Source organism: Protopterus annectens, chromosome 13.part0, assembly GCF_019279795.1.
Source record: "Protopterus annectens isolate FY-2018-M chromosome 13.part0, PAN1.0, whole genome shotgun sequence".
In the NCBI taxonomy this organism is placed as follows: domain Eukaryota; kingdom Metazoa; phylum Chordata; order Ceratodontiformes; family Protopteridae; genus Protopterus; species Protopterus annectens.
Window position 1 is genome coordinate 927,549,382 of NC_056747.1, and position 16,742 is coordinate 927,566,123.

Sequence of the window (16,742 nt, forward strand, 5' to 3'; positions counted from 1 at the left end):
TAAGACTTGCCCCTTGAAAATTGTTTAAGATTATTTCATGTTGCTTCATTCACTTGTAACTTGATAATTACACGTGTAAAGAAAGTCTGTAAGTTGAGGTGTCAGTTATGGGTAGTTGTTGCTGAGAGACTGTGATGTGTGTTGATATTTTCCGTGGACTAGCAGTGGATTCTTTAAAGTTATGGCCATTGTGATGCACCATTCCACCCCAGCTCTCAGCACCACTGTCCCATCCAGACTACAATGGAGCCTGTCCCTGACACTGTGCTAGTTTCTGTGCCACATATCCCCATTGTCCTACAACTTCCGCTCTTCTCCATTGTCCATTGCAACAGTCATTATATCCCCTAATCCTCTCTCTTTTGTCAGTGTGCTGGCTACTGGCATAGATAACTCTTCTCAGAGTGCTACTACCCACCCCTTACTCTGCCATTTCTCTGCCAACTCCTTGGTCCTACCTGTTGCTATGACAACCATCTTCTCTTATTTTATTTGTTAACCTGGTAAGTGAAATGGCCTATCTCAGGCCCTATTCACATATGAACTTGGCCACAGCAGCAAGGGTGAATGAAATATATGTTGACAGTTTAGAATAGTAAGTCAAACAGAATATTTTCTGGGGATGGGAGAAAAGTAAAGTATCCAGAGAAAACCTGTGATGACATAATAAGAAATGGCAAACTTCACACCAACAGTGACTGGAAGTCATGCATGATCTCTAGTTCCTGGATCTGAGAAAGAACAAATGTTAATCACTGAATACTTTGCTAACCTCTGTCAGGTCAGTCTTGCCCATATGCACTAAAACATGCATCTACAATAATCTCTTGGAGACTACCTTCATCACCTCCTTCTAGTTTCCCACTGTAATCTATCTGTTGCCGATAAGTTTAATGCCCTTGGTGTTTGAGTTTCCAGGCACCAAAAACCTTCTTATTTGCCCACACATTGGTTCTTCCATGTGTCACTTCCAGTCTGTGTCTGCAGCACCCCCCTCAGCAGTTCCACCATTGCTTCCAGTCCCCCTCACTGTTTGGAAGGGTTGCCTCCCTCAATGTGCTGTCCTGCTCTTCTCCATTGTCCATTGCAACAGTCATTATACTCCCTAATCCTCTCTCTTTCCCATCTCTCTCCTTTTCCCATGTCTCTTGTACTCTTCCTATAGGTCTTTGTTTTCATCCTACACCCCTTCCATTTGATTGACTGCTTCTCCCTGCCTACTTCTCTCCTGTTCTACCCCTTCATCATTTTGAAATATTATCTACACTTGTCCTTCTACCTTGGGCTCCTTCTCTTTGTTCTTTCTTTCATAGCTGTATCCCATACCTTCCCCTACTCCGTGCCATACCACATGCTTGTACTGCTCTAGCTAGCCTCCCATATCCTCTTACTGACCGCATTTCTTCTCCTGTGCTCTTTACCATTGCATCTGATCTGGTGAACTCTCACTGCCTCCATCTTTCCATTCGCACTCTGCCCTTTGTCACCTGACTAGTCAATCCACTGCTATCCTTAACTTCCTTATTCTCCTCTGAGGCTCCCCTATTGTCCTTCAGACCCCACATCTTCTGCCATCCTAAACCACCATAAGCCAAGTCACTTCTTACTGAGCCTGTCTTGTACTTTTCATGTGTCCTAAGACAAGGTAGCCAAAAGGTCAGAGCTTCATTAACATGAAGGTTAAATAATATTCAGCTTTCCTCATTTTTTTTAGGTTTTCACCTGTTCCAATGAGGGTAGTCAGCTAAGAATTAAGATGTACAATCACATAAGCAAGAGACAGGACTGGTAATGGAGGCACACCATACCTCTCAACTGTCCAGATTTTTGCAGAATGTCCAGATGTATGGCTCATATTTTTGGTCTGTTCCTCTTAAAATTTGTGGTTTTCTGGCAAATCACTGGGATGATCTGAGGACTGAAGTCATGAAATAATGAGATAAATTTGAGTTTCAGACTTCAGATCCTTCAGAACATGCATGGTAACACAAATCCTGTTATTCTGGCAACTTTGCAAGTTTATAAGAGCACTATTTAAAATCTGTTCCTATTTTTTGAGTCTTTGTCCCCACATTATTTTAGGCTTTGTCCACATTTATTGCACTAAGAGGTTGAGAGGTATGACGCACACCTCTCAGCTGTCCAGATTTTTGCATCATATATTTGGCCAGTTCTCTATAAAATTTGTGGTTTTCTGGCAGACCACTGAAAATTAAACTTTTAATAACATACATTTGAGTTTCAGACTTCATATCCTTCAGAAAAATGCATGGTAACACAAATTCTATTATTCTAGCAACTTTCTAAGTTTATAAGAGCACTATTTAAAATCTGTCCCTATTTTTGAGCTTTTGCCCCCCCCCCCCATTATTTTAGGCTTTGTCCAGATTTCCTATACCAAAAGGTTCAGAGGTATGAATGGAGGGTATGGCTAAGAGAGACAGAGAGTGAGAGATTGTGTGTGTGTGTGTGTGTGTGTGTGTGTGTGTGTGTGTGTGTGTGTGTGTGTGTGTCTGTGTGTATGTGCGCGTGCATGTGTGCAGGGGTTGAAGAATACATGGCACTTTAGCTAGTTCTTCTAAAAAGCTGATAGGCCAGGGAATGCCATGTGATTCTTCAGTCATACTTTCTATGGCAGACTGCAAGGTGGGCTATTATGAGATCTCTGATGTGCTGAAACATGCCAAGTGTTGCCTTGTATTTAATGATGAGGGATAGATACAGGTACTGTGATTAGATCAGCAGATTTGTGTGAATCATGGCTTGTACCCTGAAATCCTGCTTTAAGCCCAACTATGGAATCTAAATTTGATTTAACTTTATATATACAAAAACATCTAGGTCTCAGGAAAGGAAGCTACAGTAGATTAGACCAAATGTCCATCCAAAAAAAAGTTAAAAATGATAAAACCAACAGCGTGACAGTGAACCACAAAAATATATAAGTGAAACGTTTTGCATTTTGGGGCTTTTTTTGTTTTGCAACAATGTGCAACTTCATCAGATATATTTGTGTTTAGTTGTTTGGATCTTACGCGCCATTATACTTAACACAATGATGTTGGACACAGTTTCTATCACCTACTGGCACCACATCCTTTGTTTTGCTACCAATTTTTTAATTGTTGTTCCATATGGCTATAATAAAACATGTCTGCAGCCATTCAACTCCTTCTGCGTGCATGTCTTAATTAATTTATAGGAACATATAATGGGTGGTGCCTTCTGTGCGGAGTCTGCATGCCCTCCCTGTGGTCACGTGGGTTTCCTCCCGGTGCTCTGGTTTCCTCCCACATCCCAAAGACATGCTGTAGGTGGATTGGATACTCTAAATTGACCCTAGGCGTAAGTGCATGAGTGTGTGTTCCTTCCGTAAAACTCCAGCTGTCCACTTGGTATATGTAAGGCCCATTTCACACAGTTTTCAATTTTTTTGCTAGAGTCACTCTGACCAAAGAAAAAAAAGAAAGCTCCTTCAGTTTTTTCCTGGTATACATCCCTCCCTGTCTCCATCATCTGAAAACATATGGCGCTGCAATCAGAGTACATCTTAAATAAATAATCAGAAAGTGCATAAAGTATCAGGGTAAAGGAACAGCAATTAAACATCAAGGCCATAAATCCAAGAACAATATGGAAACTGAATGGCCTGGCCCTTTACTGTACTATGGAGCCACAAAGAAATGCAGTAATGGATACGTATTTAAAATTAAGCAAATAAACAGCATGCTCAGAAAAGGAAATGTGATACAATTTAAAACCAAATAAATAAACAGCATGTTTGGAAAAGGAAATGTAATACCTTTCCTGATTGTTCATATGAATACATCCTTCAATGATCTCCTTAAGCTCAGGGACTTTGACTTTGTAAAAGCTGTCAGGCTTCACGCCCTACAAAACATGAAACATAAGAGTATTAGAATGGTCACATCTTGGAAAACAGCTTTCAAGGGATACTTTTGTACTTTGCAAGGTCAATAACGGTAAAGCATATCAAATACAAATTTGTTCATTCGTATTCTACTAATGTAAATCTCCCTCCCACTTCTGCCAACTCAACTTTCTAGAAAAAAGATTAATTCAATGCCTGTGAGCAGGCAGTCAGCAATGACTGTATCTCCACTACTTATAAATATGGAGACCAGAAGGTCAGCATGTGCCTTAAGGGTACATTTACTGCTGTTTCCAAGAAACCATTACGGATCTCCCATTACTGATGAATAAGGCATGCTGTAAGGAAAAATTTGTAAAAAAATCACATTTAAATAACATGATAATTTTATTTGATCAGCAGATTATAGTTGTCTGTAAACTATTCATCCAACATGTCAATCTGAGGTTACTGTTAATACTGGGCTGAAATTGCTCTGCAGGGAAAAACAAACAGTGGAACAGTATCAGTTATAACATTGTATGAACAACCAGCATTTGCGTGGCAAGTACAGAATGGAGCTATGTTAAAAAATGTTGTTTCCATAAGCAGAGACATTGATCCCCTTCTCACTCCCTCCAAATGAGGGCAATTTCTATACCACGCTGGGCTATTACATTATATAAGAACATACAGGAACAGAGAAACAGCATATGCATATCATAAATCAGACTGATCTCTGCAGATTATTGGGCAGACTCTGTGTAAGTATTCAGTAATCTTATTATGTTCTACGTTTTCTGCATGATGTAAAGTAAAATGTACACAACATACACACACACACACACACACACACACACACACACACACACACACACACACACACACACACACACACACACACACTCATACAGCATTATTACAACAGTTCTTCTAGTGCACTTCATATTGCAACATCTGTTTATAAATGCTCAAGACAAAAACATTTACATTGCCAACCCAGTAAAGAAATACTTCTTTTCAATAAATACAGAAGTAGGCACTGCTGAGTACTTCAGGGTTTCACAAACCAAACGAACAGTCTTAAAATCCAAATATTTTTAACAAATCACACAGATAAAAATATAAACACTTTATTTGGTTAACCACGTTTTCATCCAAACTACCAGACTTCATCAGATAGCAAGTAGATAACGAATCGAAGCATTTATATACCCTGTTAAAATCAATTAAACAATTAAAAGCATTAAAAAACACTGTTTGGGTTTTAAAGAGAAAGTGTGAAGTAAACCACTGGAAAAGGGGAGTGAAACATCACATTATCTACCCAACTTGTTAAAACCTATAAAACTACTACCATCACAAGGTGCAAGTATACAAATTCTACCATAAAAATATGTACATATGACATAAAACTAAATTCAAATGTTATTGCAGTTTAAACCTTGCATAAAAAAGTAAATCTAAAATTACATAAAAAGTGTGTACCTATAAAAATGTAAATCAATACATTGAACTTCTTCAAACATACAAAACATTTAATAAAACCCATTAATATGAATAAATAAATAAATATGATCATAAATAAATGTGTACATATAATAAAATTGACATTCACTGTTTATATATGTTCGTCCTTATATTATAGTCTGGCTGTTCTAGCTTTCAACACTGGAATAATGGAGACATGTTCATTCAGACCAGGATACCTACTGGCCTCTAAAATAATTTGGCAATAAATTTCTCTATATTCAGTCCTCGTCTCCCATGGCCCCCTAGGGTCTTTTGAGATTTTCTCCAGCATAAGGAAAGTAAATGCATTAGTTTCATCTTGTGAAGCATTCTATTTGCGGAAGACTAAGCATAAGCTGAAGAGAATGTATGAACACTCTTATGCTCTCTCCAGGAAAGATGAAACAAATGCACTTTATAAGCACACCATAGGTTGCACGCAGGCCTTTTTTACTTTCCTTGTGGTGCAGAAAATCTCAAAAGACCCTAGGGGGGAACCATGGGAGATGAAGGGCTGAGTACAGAGAAATTTGTTGGCAAATTATTTTAGAAGCCAGTAGGTATCCGGGTCTGAATGAACACGTCTCCATTACCCCAGTGTTGAAAGTTAGAGCACCTAGACTATATTATAAGGACCAGCATATATAAACAGTGAATGTCAATTTTATTACACGTACACATTTACTTATGATCATATTATTTATTTATTCATATTAATGGGCTTTATTAAATGTTTTGTATGTTTGAAGCAGTTCAATGTATTGATTTACATTCTTACAGGTACACATTTTTTATGTAATTTTATATTTTTTTTATACAAGGTTTAAACTGCAGTAGCATTTGTATTTAGTTTTTCGTCATATGTATATATTTTTATAGTAGGATTTTTATATCTGCACCTTATGATGGTATTAGTTTTACAGGTTTTAACAAGCTGGGTAGATTATGTGATGTTTCACTCCCCTTTTTCAGTGCTTTACTTTGCACTTTCTCTTTAAAACCCAAACAGCATTTGTTTTAATGATTTTATTTAATTGTTTAATGATTTTAGGAGGGTATATACATACTTTGATTTGTTATCTACTTGCTATCTGATGAAGTCCAGTAGTTTGGACAAAAACGCAGTGAACCACTTAAAGCATTTTATCTGTGCGATTTGTTTAATATATTTTTGGATGTTAAGACTGTTCATGTGATTTGTGAAGCCCTGAAGTCCTCCACAGTGCCTACTTTTGCATCTATTGCTTGCTCTAGATCTCTCAAGAGTTTTTGGTGCTGATTTTTCTCCTTTTTGGCATTCATACTTTTCTTCAATGCTTGTAACAGGGTTCCATGGACAGGTTTTTTAAACATATTATGTCACAAACTGCATGTGTCATGGTTTTAATACTTAAACAGCAATGTCAACCAACCCATTAAAATACTGTTATTTTTCCCAGTAAATGTAAACTTCATTAGCACAGGCTGTTAGACATTTCCCCTCCAGCTCCCTGGGACTTTCCCAGAAATTCATCCTTAATTATCCCAGGTTATTAGGCACTCCCTCGGACAGAGACTCATTTTTGCGCCACATCAGACCATTACATTCTATAATATTGCAGGAACAAAGAAAAATCTAATGTACATGTGCACATCATAAATTAGACTGACCTCTGTGCATACTCCTGTGTAGGTTTACAGTTAATAAATTTATACATGTGGTTAATGATGTCATTTCTCTAAGAGTGTTATGACTCATCATAGTTCTGTTGTTGAAGGAACTGGCTCTCAGCTCTGGAAGGTGGCCCTGACTGTCACTGTACACAGTGAGAAGAGGGACTAAATGAACAAATATGTAACTATAGATATATCTCCTTGCTGATTGAGTCACATTTCCTACATCTCTGTAGCAGACAGATGGGGAGTAGTCTTTGAGTATATGTTGGTGTGTTTCAGGCACACAGCAGTCCTTACCTCTTGCACCTAGGAAGTTAACTATACAGCTTTGTGGCAGAGTGAGTAGGGTACAGTCTTTACTGGGTCTATATTAGTTCTCTGAAAGTTATTATTAGTGAACACCTATTCATTGACACATATTCAGAGAAAATCACTTCTGAGATTCGCTGAATTTTTCAAGGGCAATGAAACAATTGCCCTACAGCACAACAGAACCCACAACTAACTAAATCAAACCCACCCAAGTAGGGGGGTTTTGTCCCCACACCCCCCCCAATGTGGGGGGCCCACTAACTACATATACCAACTCCGAGATCGCACTACAGTGGGGAAAAGGGCAAAGTTGTGTAGTTGGCCAACGACTTCATTGCCCTTGGAAAATTCAGGAAGTGAGTTTCACTGAATATGTGTTAATGAATAGGTGTTCACTGAAAATAACTTTCAGCGAACTAATATAGACATCTTTACTGGCATGCTTCAGGAAGGTGGAGGAGTGGTCTTTATATTTCTGTGTTAGACAGACGTCAAGGGCAGTTCTTAACTTACTATAACAGACTCATAGAGATGAAGCCCCTTACCTGACTCTGGTAAGTTGACTGGGAGGTAAGGTATGGTATTTACCTTTCTGCTGCAGACATACAGGTTACATACAAGTCATTACAACTCTGTGGCAGGCTTAGCAAGATAGAATTTATAATCCTCATTGTTGAGTGGGTGGACTGACATACAGAAAAGCAGGAACTATAGCTAACTGCAGATCTTTTGCAATTCCTTGTTTATTTTGCTTATTTAATAGATACCACATAAATAAATGATTCTGGCCTCAAATGTTGGCCACAGCCTGGAACGTAGATGATATAAACCAGAATAAACAAAAAATGCAGTATGTTAGGCACTGCAACATGAATTTCCTGCTTATATAACATGAGCCATATATAATATTAAATAGACTTAAGTCCAAAAGTAAATCTAAATATACAAAAACTGCAAACATTAGATGAAATCAGCACAAGTATCTATAGATTGAAATAATAACCTAGGCAATGGCCTGGGTTCACAGACAAGCACTGCACACATCAGCAGTGATAATTTTTGAGGAGTTTGCTGCATGAAGTCCCACTGAGCTAATCAGACGTATTAAATATTGAACAGTGTTAGAAGTCTTAGCAAAGGAACACATAATTAAAGAGAAGCATAACAATAATGGCATAAACAGATCTAGGTTGCCCTATGACTAGAGCAGTGCTACAGTAGGAAGTGTGACTAATGTGATGGACATCACAATGAAGACAAGCAGACAAGCTAGAGATGGTTTCTCAGTGCATGCCCATGTGTGCAATGTAGTGCCACACAGCTGCATCTTATGCTCATCCACCAGAAGAAGGGCAGCACAGTGGCCACAGGAAAGACCACAGTGGGTGTGCACAGCAAACTGGCAGTTCAGTTCATGATATAAATGGGATGGAAATGGGGTAGACAGGAAAGTATGAGTACAAAAGCAGAGAACAGCAAACAAAGGAAGAAAAGTTTTTTTTCAGGGAAAGAGGTACTTTTGCAAGCTTCATAAAAGTGGTAAATTAGGGATGGCTGTGGATGGGATGGAAGAAGAAGAGCAGATAAGAATACAACAGACTAAAAAAAAGTAGGGAAGATACTAAATGGATACAGGCATATAGAGGGTGGACAAGTGGTGATTGGGAAGGTTGGACAATAAATAGCAGATGGGGTATGAAATGTAATGGAGGAAAACACCAATATGGGAATAGAGAAAGGTCCTGGCATGATTAGATGTCAGGTTGGCCCAGAAGGCAACAAACCCAGGGCATCACTCACATGGATGACCAATGCTGTGGGCTGGTTGTTCCATTAGTGATCTAGTGAAATGGGCCTGCTGGTCACATGACTCTACAGGCCATGCCAGAAGGTGTTGCACATTGCCAAGGCATGCATCCAATTATTGGCATACCTTGAGAGTTATTAGCCTCTGCACCTTATGTCAGGACACCAGCAGCATGCCCTCTGGTCTACATGCAAAACAGGAGCACTGCGACCATCCTGAGAAGTGGACAGTCCTCTAGACCACCTGTAATAGAGGGTCATTGTTCACCTGCTGTGAAGCAGACTTGTTAGCTACTGGTAGTCCAGAACCAAAGGCATCATCAAGTGGAGTATGATGTGATCATAGCCTCATCTCCTACTTTTCCATAACTTGATCTGCTGACAGTGGTAAAAATAATTGCTCATATATGTTACAAATACAAACTCAGCAGTACTATGGACTGGCACATTCTTCCAGGTTGGTGTAGCATAATGTCAATGAACTCGTTAAGGATTCATGTCTCTTATCTGTGCAGCATGCCTACTGTGTACCCCATATGTCATTGAAAGGTCTTTGTAGGCAAGAAGGTTAAGCCACCACATAATCTAACCTCAGTATCTATAGGAAAGGGCATGCCACTCCTCCCCCTTGAATCAGCATGTGGACACCACAGGTCATCTAGGCCTCCTTGACCAGCCAGAAATTATCCACAGTGTGGTCTTTGAGCTGGTGGCTTCTCAGATATTGACTGTATCTTCTTCACTGGTGTGGACAGTCACTATGTGCAGCATTGCTGGTATTAATTTTGACAATGGCTACTGACACATACTTCTCTGCTAGTGCTGCTCCTCCAGACATCACTACTGTCATGTACACTCCAAAACTCAACATTTAAAATGACTGCTTTACAGCACAGTGCTCATGTTTTATACATTTCTATTTCAAGCATCTGGGTGCTGTCATTTGAATGCTCCATGTGTCTCAAGTGTGTGAGGATCCTCATTTTCACACCATTATGTACTCATTTGAATGTGCTGTATACTACACTGTTTCTGCCTTTGCTTGACTGCATATCTTTGCATTACAACAGTCCACACTCTGTGAGGTGTTACTACTAGCACTTTTTTCTGCTCAATGTGCTACATGCTATAAAACCCAATTAATATCTCAGCAAGATGGTGTGATGCCCGTGCACTGGCCCAGCAATCAAGGAGCCTCAATCTTCACCAATAACAACAGTGAGGGGTGTCCCTATAGGTCATGATCATCATCATCATCTTCTTTTGGCTGTTCCCGTTAGGGGTCGCCACAGCAGATCATCTGTTTCCATTTCTTCCTGTCCTCTGCATCATGCTCTTTCACACCAACCGCCTGCATGTCTTCTCTCACCACATCCATATAGGTGTCCATATAGGTAAAGGATAATAAATACGCACACAGTAAAGTACAATTTCCCTTAAGAGCACACAGAGATCACAGTCAGTGTGGGGCTAGTTTCTCCCTTTCTCTCCAGTTCCCCAATAAGACTCCCCACTGGCACAGCTATAGGGTCCAGATCTCAGCCAGCTGGGCAAGCTAAAACCTCCAGCACCCTCTCTGTCCAACCAGTGCTTCATGTCACTGCCCAAGTAGCTGACACACACAAACTTTGAGATAAGGTTTACTATGGTTTGTGCCAATGACAGTCTGTCGGCAGCACTGCTGCTGAAATTCAGAATGTCGTGCACAAAACATAAATGGATGGGATAGTTGAACACACTTATGCGAATGCAGTAGTGCATACGCATAAGTGTATTTGACTATCTGCATGGAGATTGCTGTACAATGGGGATTGGAAATTCATCCATATCCCCACTGCAGTGTGATCCCGGAGTTAGAATATATTAGTAGCGGGGGGCCTGGGGGGGTGCAGTCCCCCTGCAAAAATGTGATATGTCATATAGGAGTCTGATTTACATCAGCTCCTATATGGCTCTCACATGATGGTTTTGGTAACAATGTTGACTCAAATGTGTTGATCATTTGGGTCAACATTGTGGCCGGTCGGAATGTTTCTGTTTGGGTTTACTTTTCGTTGTTTCGAACGGCAAATATTTTGCCATTTGAACAAACAATAGTAAACCTTGTGATAAGAGTTTATACAACCACACAGACACTCTTGGGGAAGGCTGGCACATGTTCTCCAGCTGTGCCCCTTTTACCCAGACTGTACTGTAGAAATCACTGCCACCACCCAGCTAATATTTATCAGCTACTCAAAGGCCCTTAAAAGGGTGTCCAATTATTACTGTGCAATATTATTATCCAAATGGTAAGTGCAACCTAACAGTCAAGACTTATTTGGAGTGACTTGGTACATCATATATAGTAGCATTCTTTGGTGTGTACAGATACTGTCTGTATTATACTAATATCACAGTTGGAGTCAATGATTGCCCAAAGTCTGTAGTCCTTCAGACAGCTGTTTGGACACAGGATGTGTATGTCACCTGTGATGTCTGTCAATTAAATAATGGACAGGAAAGGGCCTAGCAGTCAGCCCTGATGTATAGCTCTGATACTGGACCTGTGATATAGGTCTCTTCACAAATGTCAACATAGTTAGATGCCATGTATGTGATATACTGGTGTACACACCTGATTATACAGGTGTATATGGCCACATCTGACAGTGTTGAGTGAATATCTCAGTGTGGATTTGTGTCAAGTGCCTTGTTGTTGTTAACTTCAAAAGGTTGATAATGTTATCATCATGCATGGCCTCGATGACCTCTTTGAGGACATCTAACAGATCTAACAGGCATGACATAGTATTAACAACTCTCACAGGTCTGTTGCACACAGCCGGGATATCACTAGTGTCCATTTAGGAAAGGTCCATGATGACATGTTGGTCTATCTCACAGATGAGGAGAGTCAGGATGTCTCTATGCATGCATGCATTGGGTGCTGTCTCCCCCCAACTCACATGGATGCATGTTGAAAAAACCCTTCTACAGCAACGGTCTGTGTGGAGGTATGTTGAGGTATGCATTCAACTGTCAGGAAGGTGTATGTGATGAGTCTTGTGACTGGTGATCTATGATATTGTCACAGCCCACTGATTCTGTATGATAAGCATGGATGAAGGGAAGACAGTGCATAGTGGGTATCCTGAACTGGCCCAGGGTTTGAACGCAATCCCCCATGCAGGGATCATTGATAAATTCTTCCAGCTGGGGATTAAACCTCATGTCACTAGATGGGTAACCAAATGGCTTACTGACAGAACGCACATGGTGAAAGTTGGTGAATCAACCTGTACCAGCAGAGCTGTCACCATTGGTGTACCCCAGGGATCTGTGTTTGGCCCTTTACTGTTTAGAATCTATTTCTTGACAGTTCAGGCTAAAGTATATGGCTTTTGGCTTATCGCATTTGTTTATTCTTGCATACTGGGTGCAATCACTGAGTCCGCCTTTGATGATAACATACTACAGGAGGGGCTAACACAGACAATGATTGGTGACAAAGCCACATGGTCTACAAATAAATGCAAAAATGTGTCTTTATTTTGGTCTTCTGCAAAGTGGAATTCCCTGCTAATTACAGCATTGACAACAGTCCCGCTATGCTGAAACTCAGGGATGCAAGCACTGACAACACAAGTACACAGCACTCTGAACTTCGACCACCAAGTGTCCACACTGGTATCAAAAGCCTGTGCTGTGCACATCACAAGTCATGCCATCGTATTCAGATCTCAGGATTATATTACAGCCGTGTACTCAAACCTCATCATAACAGTAATATAGAGTATAAGACTCTGTTTTGCATGTACTTCACCAGACACATGCAGCAGCTGAAGAGACCACATTGGTAACTCACCAAGAGGCCTGCATGAATGGATGTATAGATATGTGCAAATATCAAAATACTTTCAATCCATGGGATTGGAGTGGTAACTGTAGGATACACACTTCTGCTCTTCTGGCTAGACATGTGCACGCACACACACACACACACACACACACACACACACACACACACACACACACACACATACACAGTTGACTGCAGTGAAAACAGAATCCCTACCTATCTAAGTACACAGGCTACAGTACTTTACTAAGCCCACGGCACTAGTCTGACTTTTAGAAGACTGCAGTTCAACGTTTAGTGGATGACATCAACAGCAAATGTTGGAGAGAAGATATTGGTAGGCCTGCATGAAATGGATGTGTAGGCATGTGTAAGTATCAAAATACTGTCAATCCATGGGACTGAAGTGGTAACTGTAGGATACACACTTCTGCTCTTCTGACTAGAGACACCCACACAATTGACTGCAGTGAGAACAGAACCCCTACCTAAGTATACAGGCTGCAGAACTCAGTAATTTACCAAGCCCACGGTGCAAGTCTGACTTTTACAAGACTGCAGTTCAACTTATAGTGGATGACATCAGCAGGGCATGTAGGACAAAAGATGTTGGGAGGCCTGCATAGATTTATAGCTTCAAAGGTTCATAGGAGGTTACTAGCCTAAGGGCATTTACAAGCTTAGCCATGTAAAAACACAAGTACCCCTATTAAGTATAGTTAGATGGTCGCTGTTAGCAGAGCGATTTTGTGATCAGCACCGATTGGCCGTGTCCATGAGGGAAATAGGTGCCATCCCAGGTGTGAATTTACAATCACCCATCCAGTTGTCAAAGTTGCATTTGAATAGGGTTTTTGAGGAGCACTGCTTCACATGCAGTAGAAGTCTATTACAGAGGAGTTGCAATCGCTGGGAGATACATCTGTCTCCCCAGCATGTTCTGTTTATGTCACAGGTTGGTTGAGATCCTGGAGCAAGTTATTATTGAGCCATTTGATTTGCAGATATCCAGCATTTCCTGTAGGGCAGGGTCTGAGACTGCTCTGTAGGCCAGGCATAGGTCACCTCTTAGCAGCCTGCATGATACTGAGTACAGAGACAGGTCTTTCAGTCTTTCCATGCATGTCATGTTTTGGAGGCCCTGGATTCTCCCAGTCACAAACCTCTGTGTTTTTTCCAGTTGCTGCAGGTGTCTGAAGGCAGCATTGTACTCAATTAATGGTCTGATAAGGGTAGAGTCAACAGAACTATGACCTCCCTAGTCTTGGATGTGATGACCTTATTTGTGAGGTGTGCAGTGTAGAATGTGTTACTCACTACTTTGGACACATAGTGATTGAAGTGTAGATTGCTATCAATATGCGTTTCCAAGGCTCACAGCACTATGTTTGAGCTTAGAGGGGGTGCTATGTATAACATAATTAGCAGGGGCACTTCATTGTGAAAGGGGACAATGAGGCATTTTTTGCTTTAAGGTTCAGTCCATGAGTTTAGCACCAATCATTTGTCTGTGTCAGCCCATTCTGTAATATGCTAACATAACTGGAGATTCTATATGATTACGTCCAGTTGACAGTCATCTACAAACTTGGTAAGCCACAGGCCATCTACCTTTGCCTGGACTTCAGAGAAATAGTTTCCAAACAGTTGAGGGCCCAGCATAGATCCTTGTGGTATTCCACTGGTAAGTGGTTTGGTGGTGGAGGTGCAGTCCCTAACTTTGACAGTGTGTGTTCTGTCAGTGAGCCATTTGGCTATCCATCTAGTAGTGTATGGATTAATCCCCAGATGGGATAACTCAACATAGGCAGTATGTCCTGTTATCCCTCAAACAGGTCTTTGAGGTCAGTATCAAGGAAGTCCACTAGGTTTAATTAGTATGCGCTGCCCTTGACAAAAGCAAAATGGGTCTGGTCAAGTGTGTTGAGGATCACGTATGTCCCTGTGAATAAGGTCCATGCTAATTCCATCCCTAGCCTTGCAGATAATTTCTGCATGTTAACAGATTTGTGTGCATTGCATATACACAACATTTGATATTAATTTCTGTAGTGCAGGTGATACATGTGTGAAAAAAAGTACTGAGACACTAGGGTTGCAGTGCTTGGGGTGAGGCAACACATGGCTGTATTATAAATATGTGACATATTGTTAGATAGGGCCTTCAGTTTGTTATGTTTCCACATGTAATTTCATGTCATAGACAGGAAATGGACAGTAAACAGCAGTAATACATAACATTTATTTTTCCAAAGAGCAGTAAGTAGCGGGTTTGCACAATGGTTGGCAAAGTGTTTGCACATTTCCAATGCTTTTCCTGTTTGCGCGTAGTTAAGTAAGGAGAAAACACGAGTTGTGAGTTAGTGAGTCTATGAAACACACCTGCTGCTTAACTGACTCTGTAGCAGTAGGTGTAAAGGCATTGACAAGCTTCTTTTTGAGCTCAGGTGATACTATGTTTAAAGCTAAGAGTATCTGATATCTAATATTTTTAAATACTTTTAACTTAACAGTGATAATGCAGTGACATGAATTCTTCATAGTACTTGTGTTGCTGTGTGTTGGCATAGCACAGTGGGGTTAAGCGACATTGTGCGGAGGTGACTGCAGCATTGTACAGCTGTTCATCATTGCTTGGCATTGTTGTGTAATGTGAAATTCTGTGCAAACACAGAGGCTAAAATGTGATGGAATTCTTGCTTTTTCTTCTACTTATATGTGTTGTGTGTGATCCTGTTTTTTGACCAGATTATAGGGGATAAAATGGAGTAGATAGTAAGGGGTGATATGGGGTGCAAGCAGGGAGAAGAACAAAGGGAAAGCAATACAGGAATGTGCAGGAGGGAGGTAAGAAATAACAGTTGTTATTCATTACTTCAACAGTAAAAACTGATCATATGTACAAAATATTACCCGAATTTGGACTGTCACCTCCAGGCAGAGGGGTGACAATAATATAATCATTTTGTACAGCCAATTGGACCAAATCAAGTGTGTCAAGAAGATGTGTGTGTGAAATGGAGAGCTATGCATGGGAGTTTTTTTTTTTGGGGTATCTACTAATGTAGCCTGGAAATATATACTGGAAATTGGAAGCTAACTGTTAGGTGAGTTAAGTTTGCAGACTTGCACTGGGGGCATAAATGTAATAACTTGACACTTTTTTTGTCTTTATACACTGAGGAAAATTTACTTTTACAGTGTGGGATTCAAACCTAGGCATAAGGGATAAGACATTTTCTTCCACAGTGTTGATTTTCCATCTTTGCCACAGAAGAAGAGCTGCACAGACATAGTCTGGAATCATACATAAATACAGGTGACAGTTTGAGCTGTTACATATGTATGTCTGACCTGACACGGTTACTGGATATAGATCCAGTTGTGTATGTGTCTTATGTAATTGTGAAGCCCATGCAAGTCCAGACAGCAGAATTATACTTACAGAAATATAGTAGACAGCATATCCTCAGTCATACATCTGAAAACACAATAATTGTATCTCTTCCCTCATACATATAATTCATATCATCTCCACTATCTAAAGTGTTATAATTGACAGGGTATGCAATAGGAAGTGGAACAACAGTACAAGTATATGGCATATCCTGTATTAGAACCCACGACCATATGTAAGACAGTCTTACACTTACACCTGTTGCCACAAGACTGTTTATATGACACTTGTCTATTTTCAGTTAATTTTTATAAACTGCACCATCACAACAGTAAAAATAGATTGCA

At 40.3% G+C, this 16,742-nt stretch overlaps 1 protein-coding gene across 2 annotated transcripts in view; it reads right to left on the minus strand.

The window, feature by feature from the left end:
• The window catches only part of WNK4 (WNK lysine deficient protein kinase 4), an 895,969-nt gene that overhangs the window by 326,579 nt on the left and 552,648 nt on the right, over nucleotides 1-16,742 (minus strand). For both annotated transcript variants that reach the window (XM_044054689.1, XM_044054688.1), the window contains exon 5: nucleotides 3,803-3,891. In XM_044054689.1, the coding sequence (XP_043910624.1) occupies nucleotides 3,803-3,891 (89 nt within the window). The remainder of the gene's footprint in view (nucleotides 1-3,802; nucleotides 3,892-16,742) is intronic.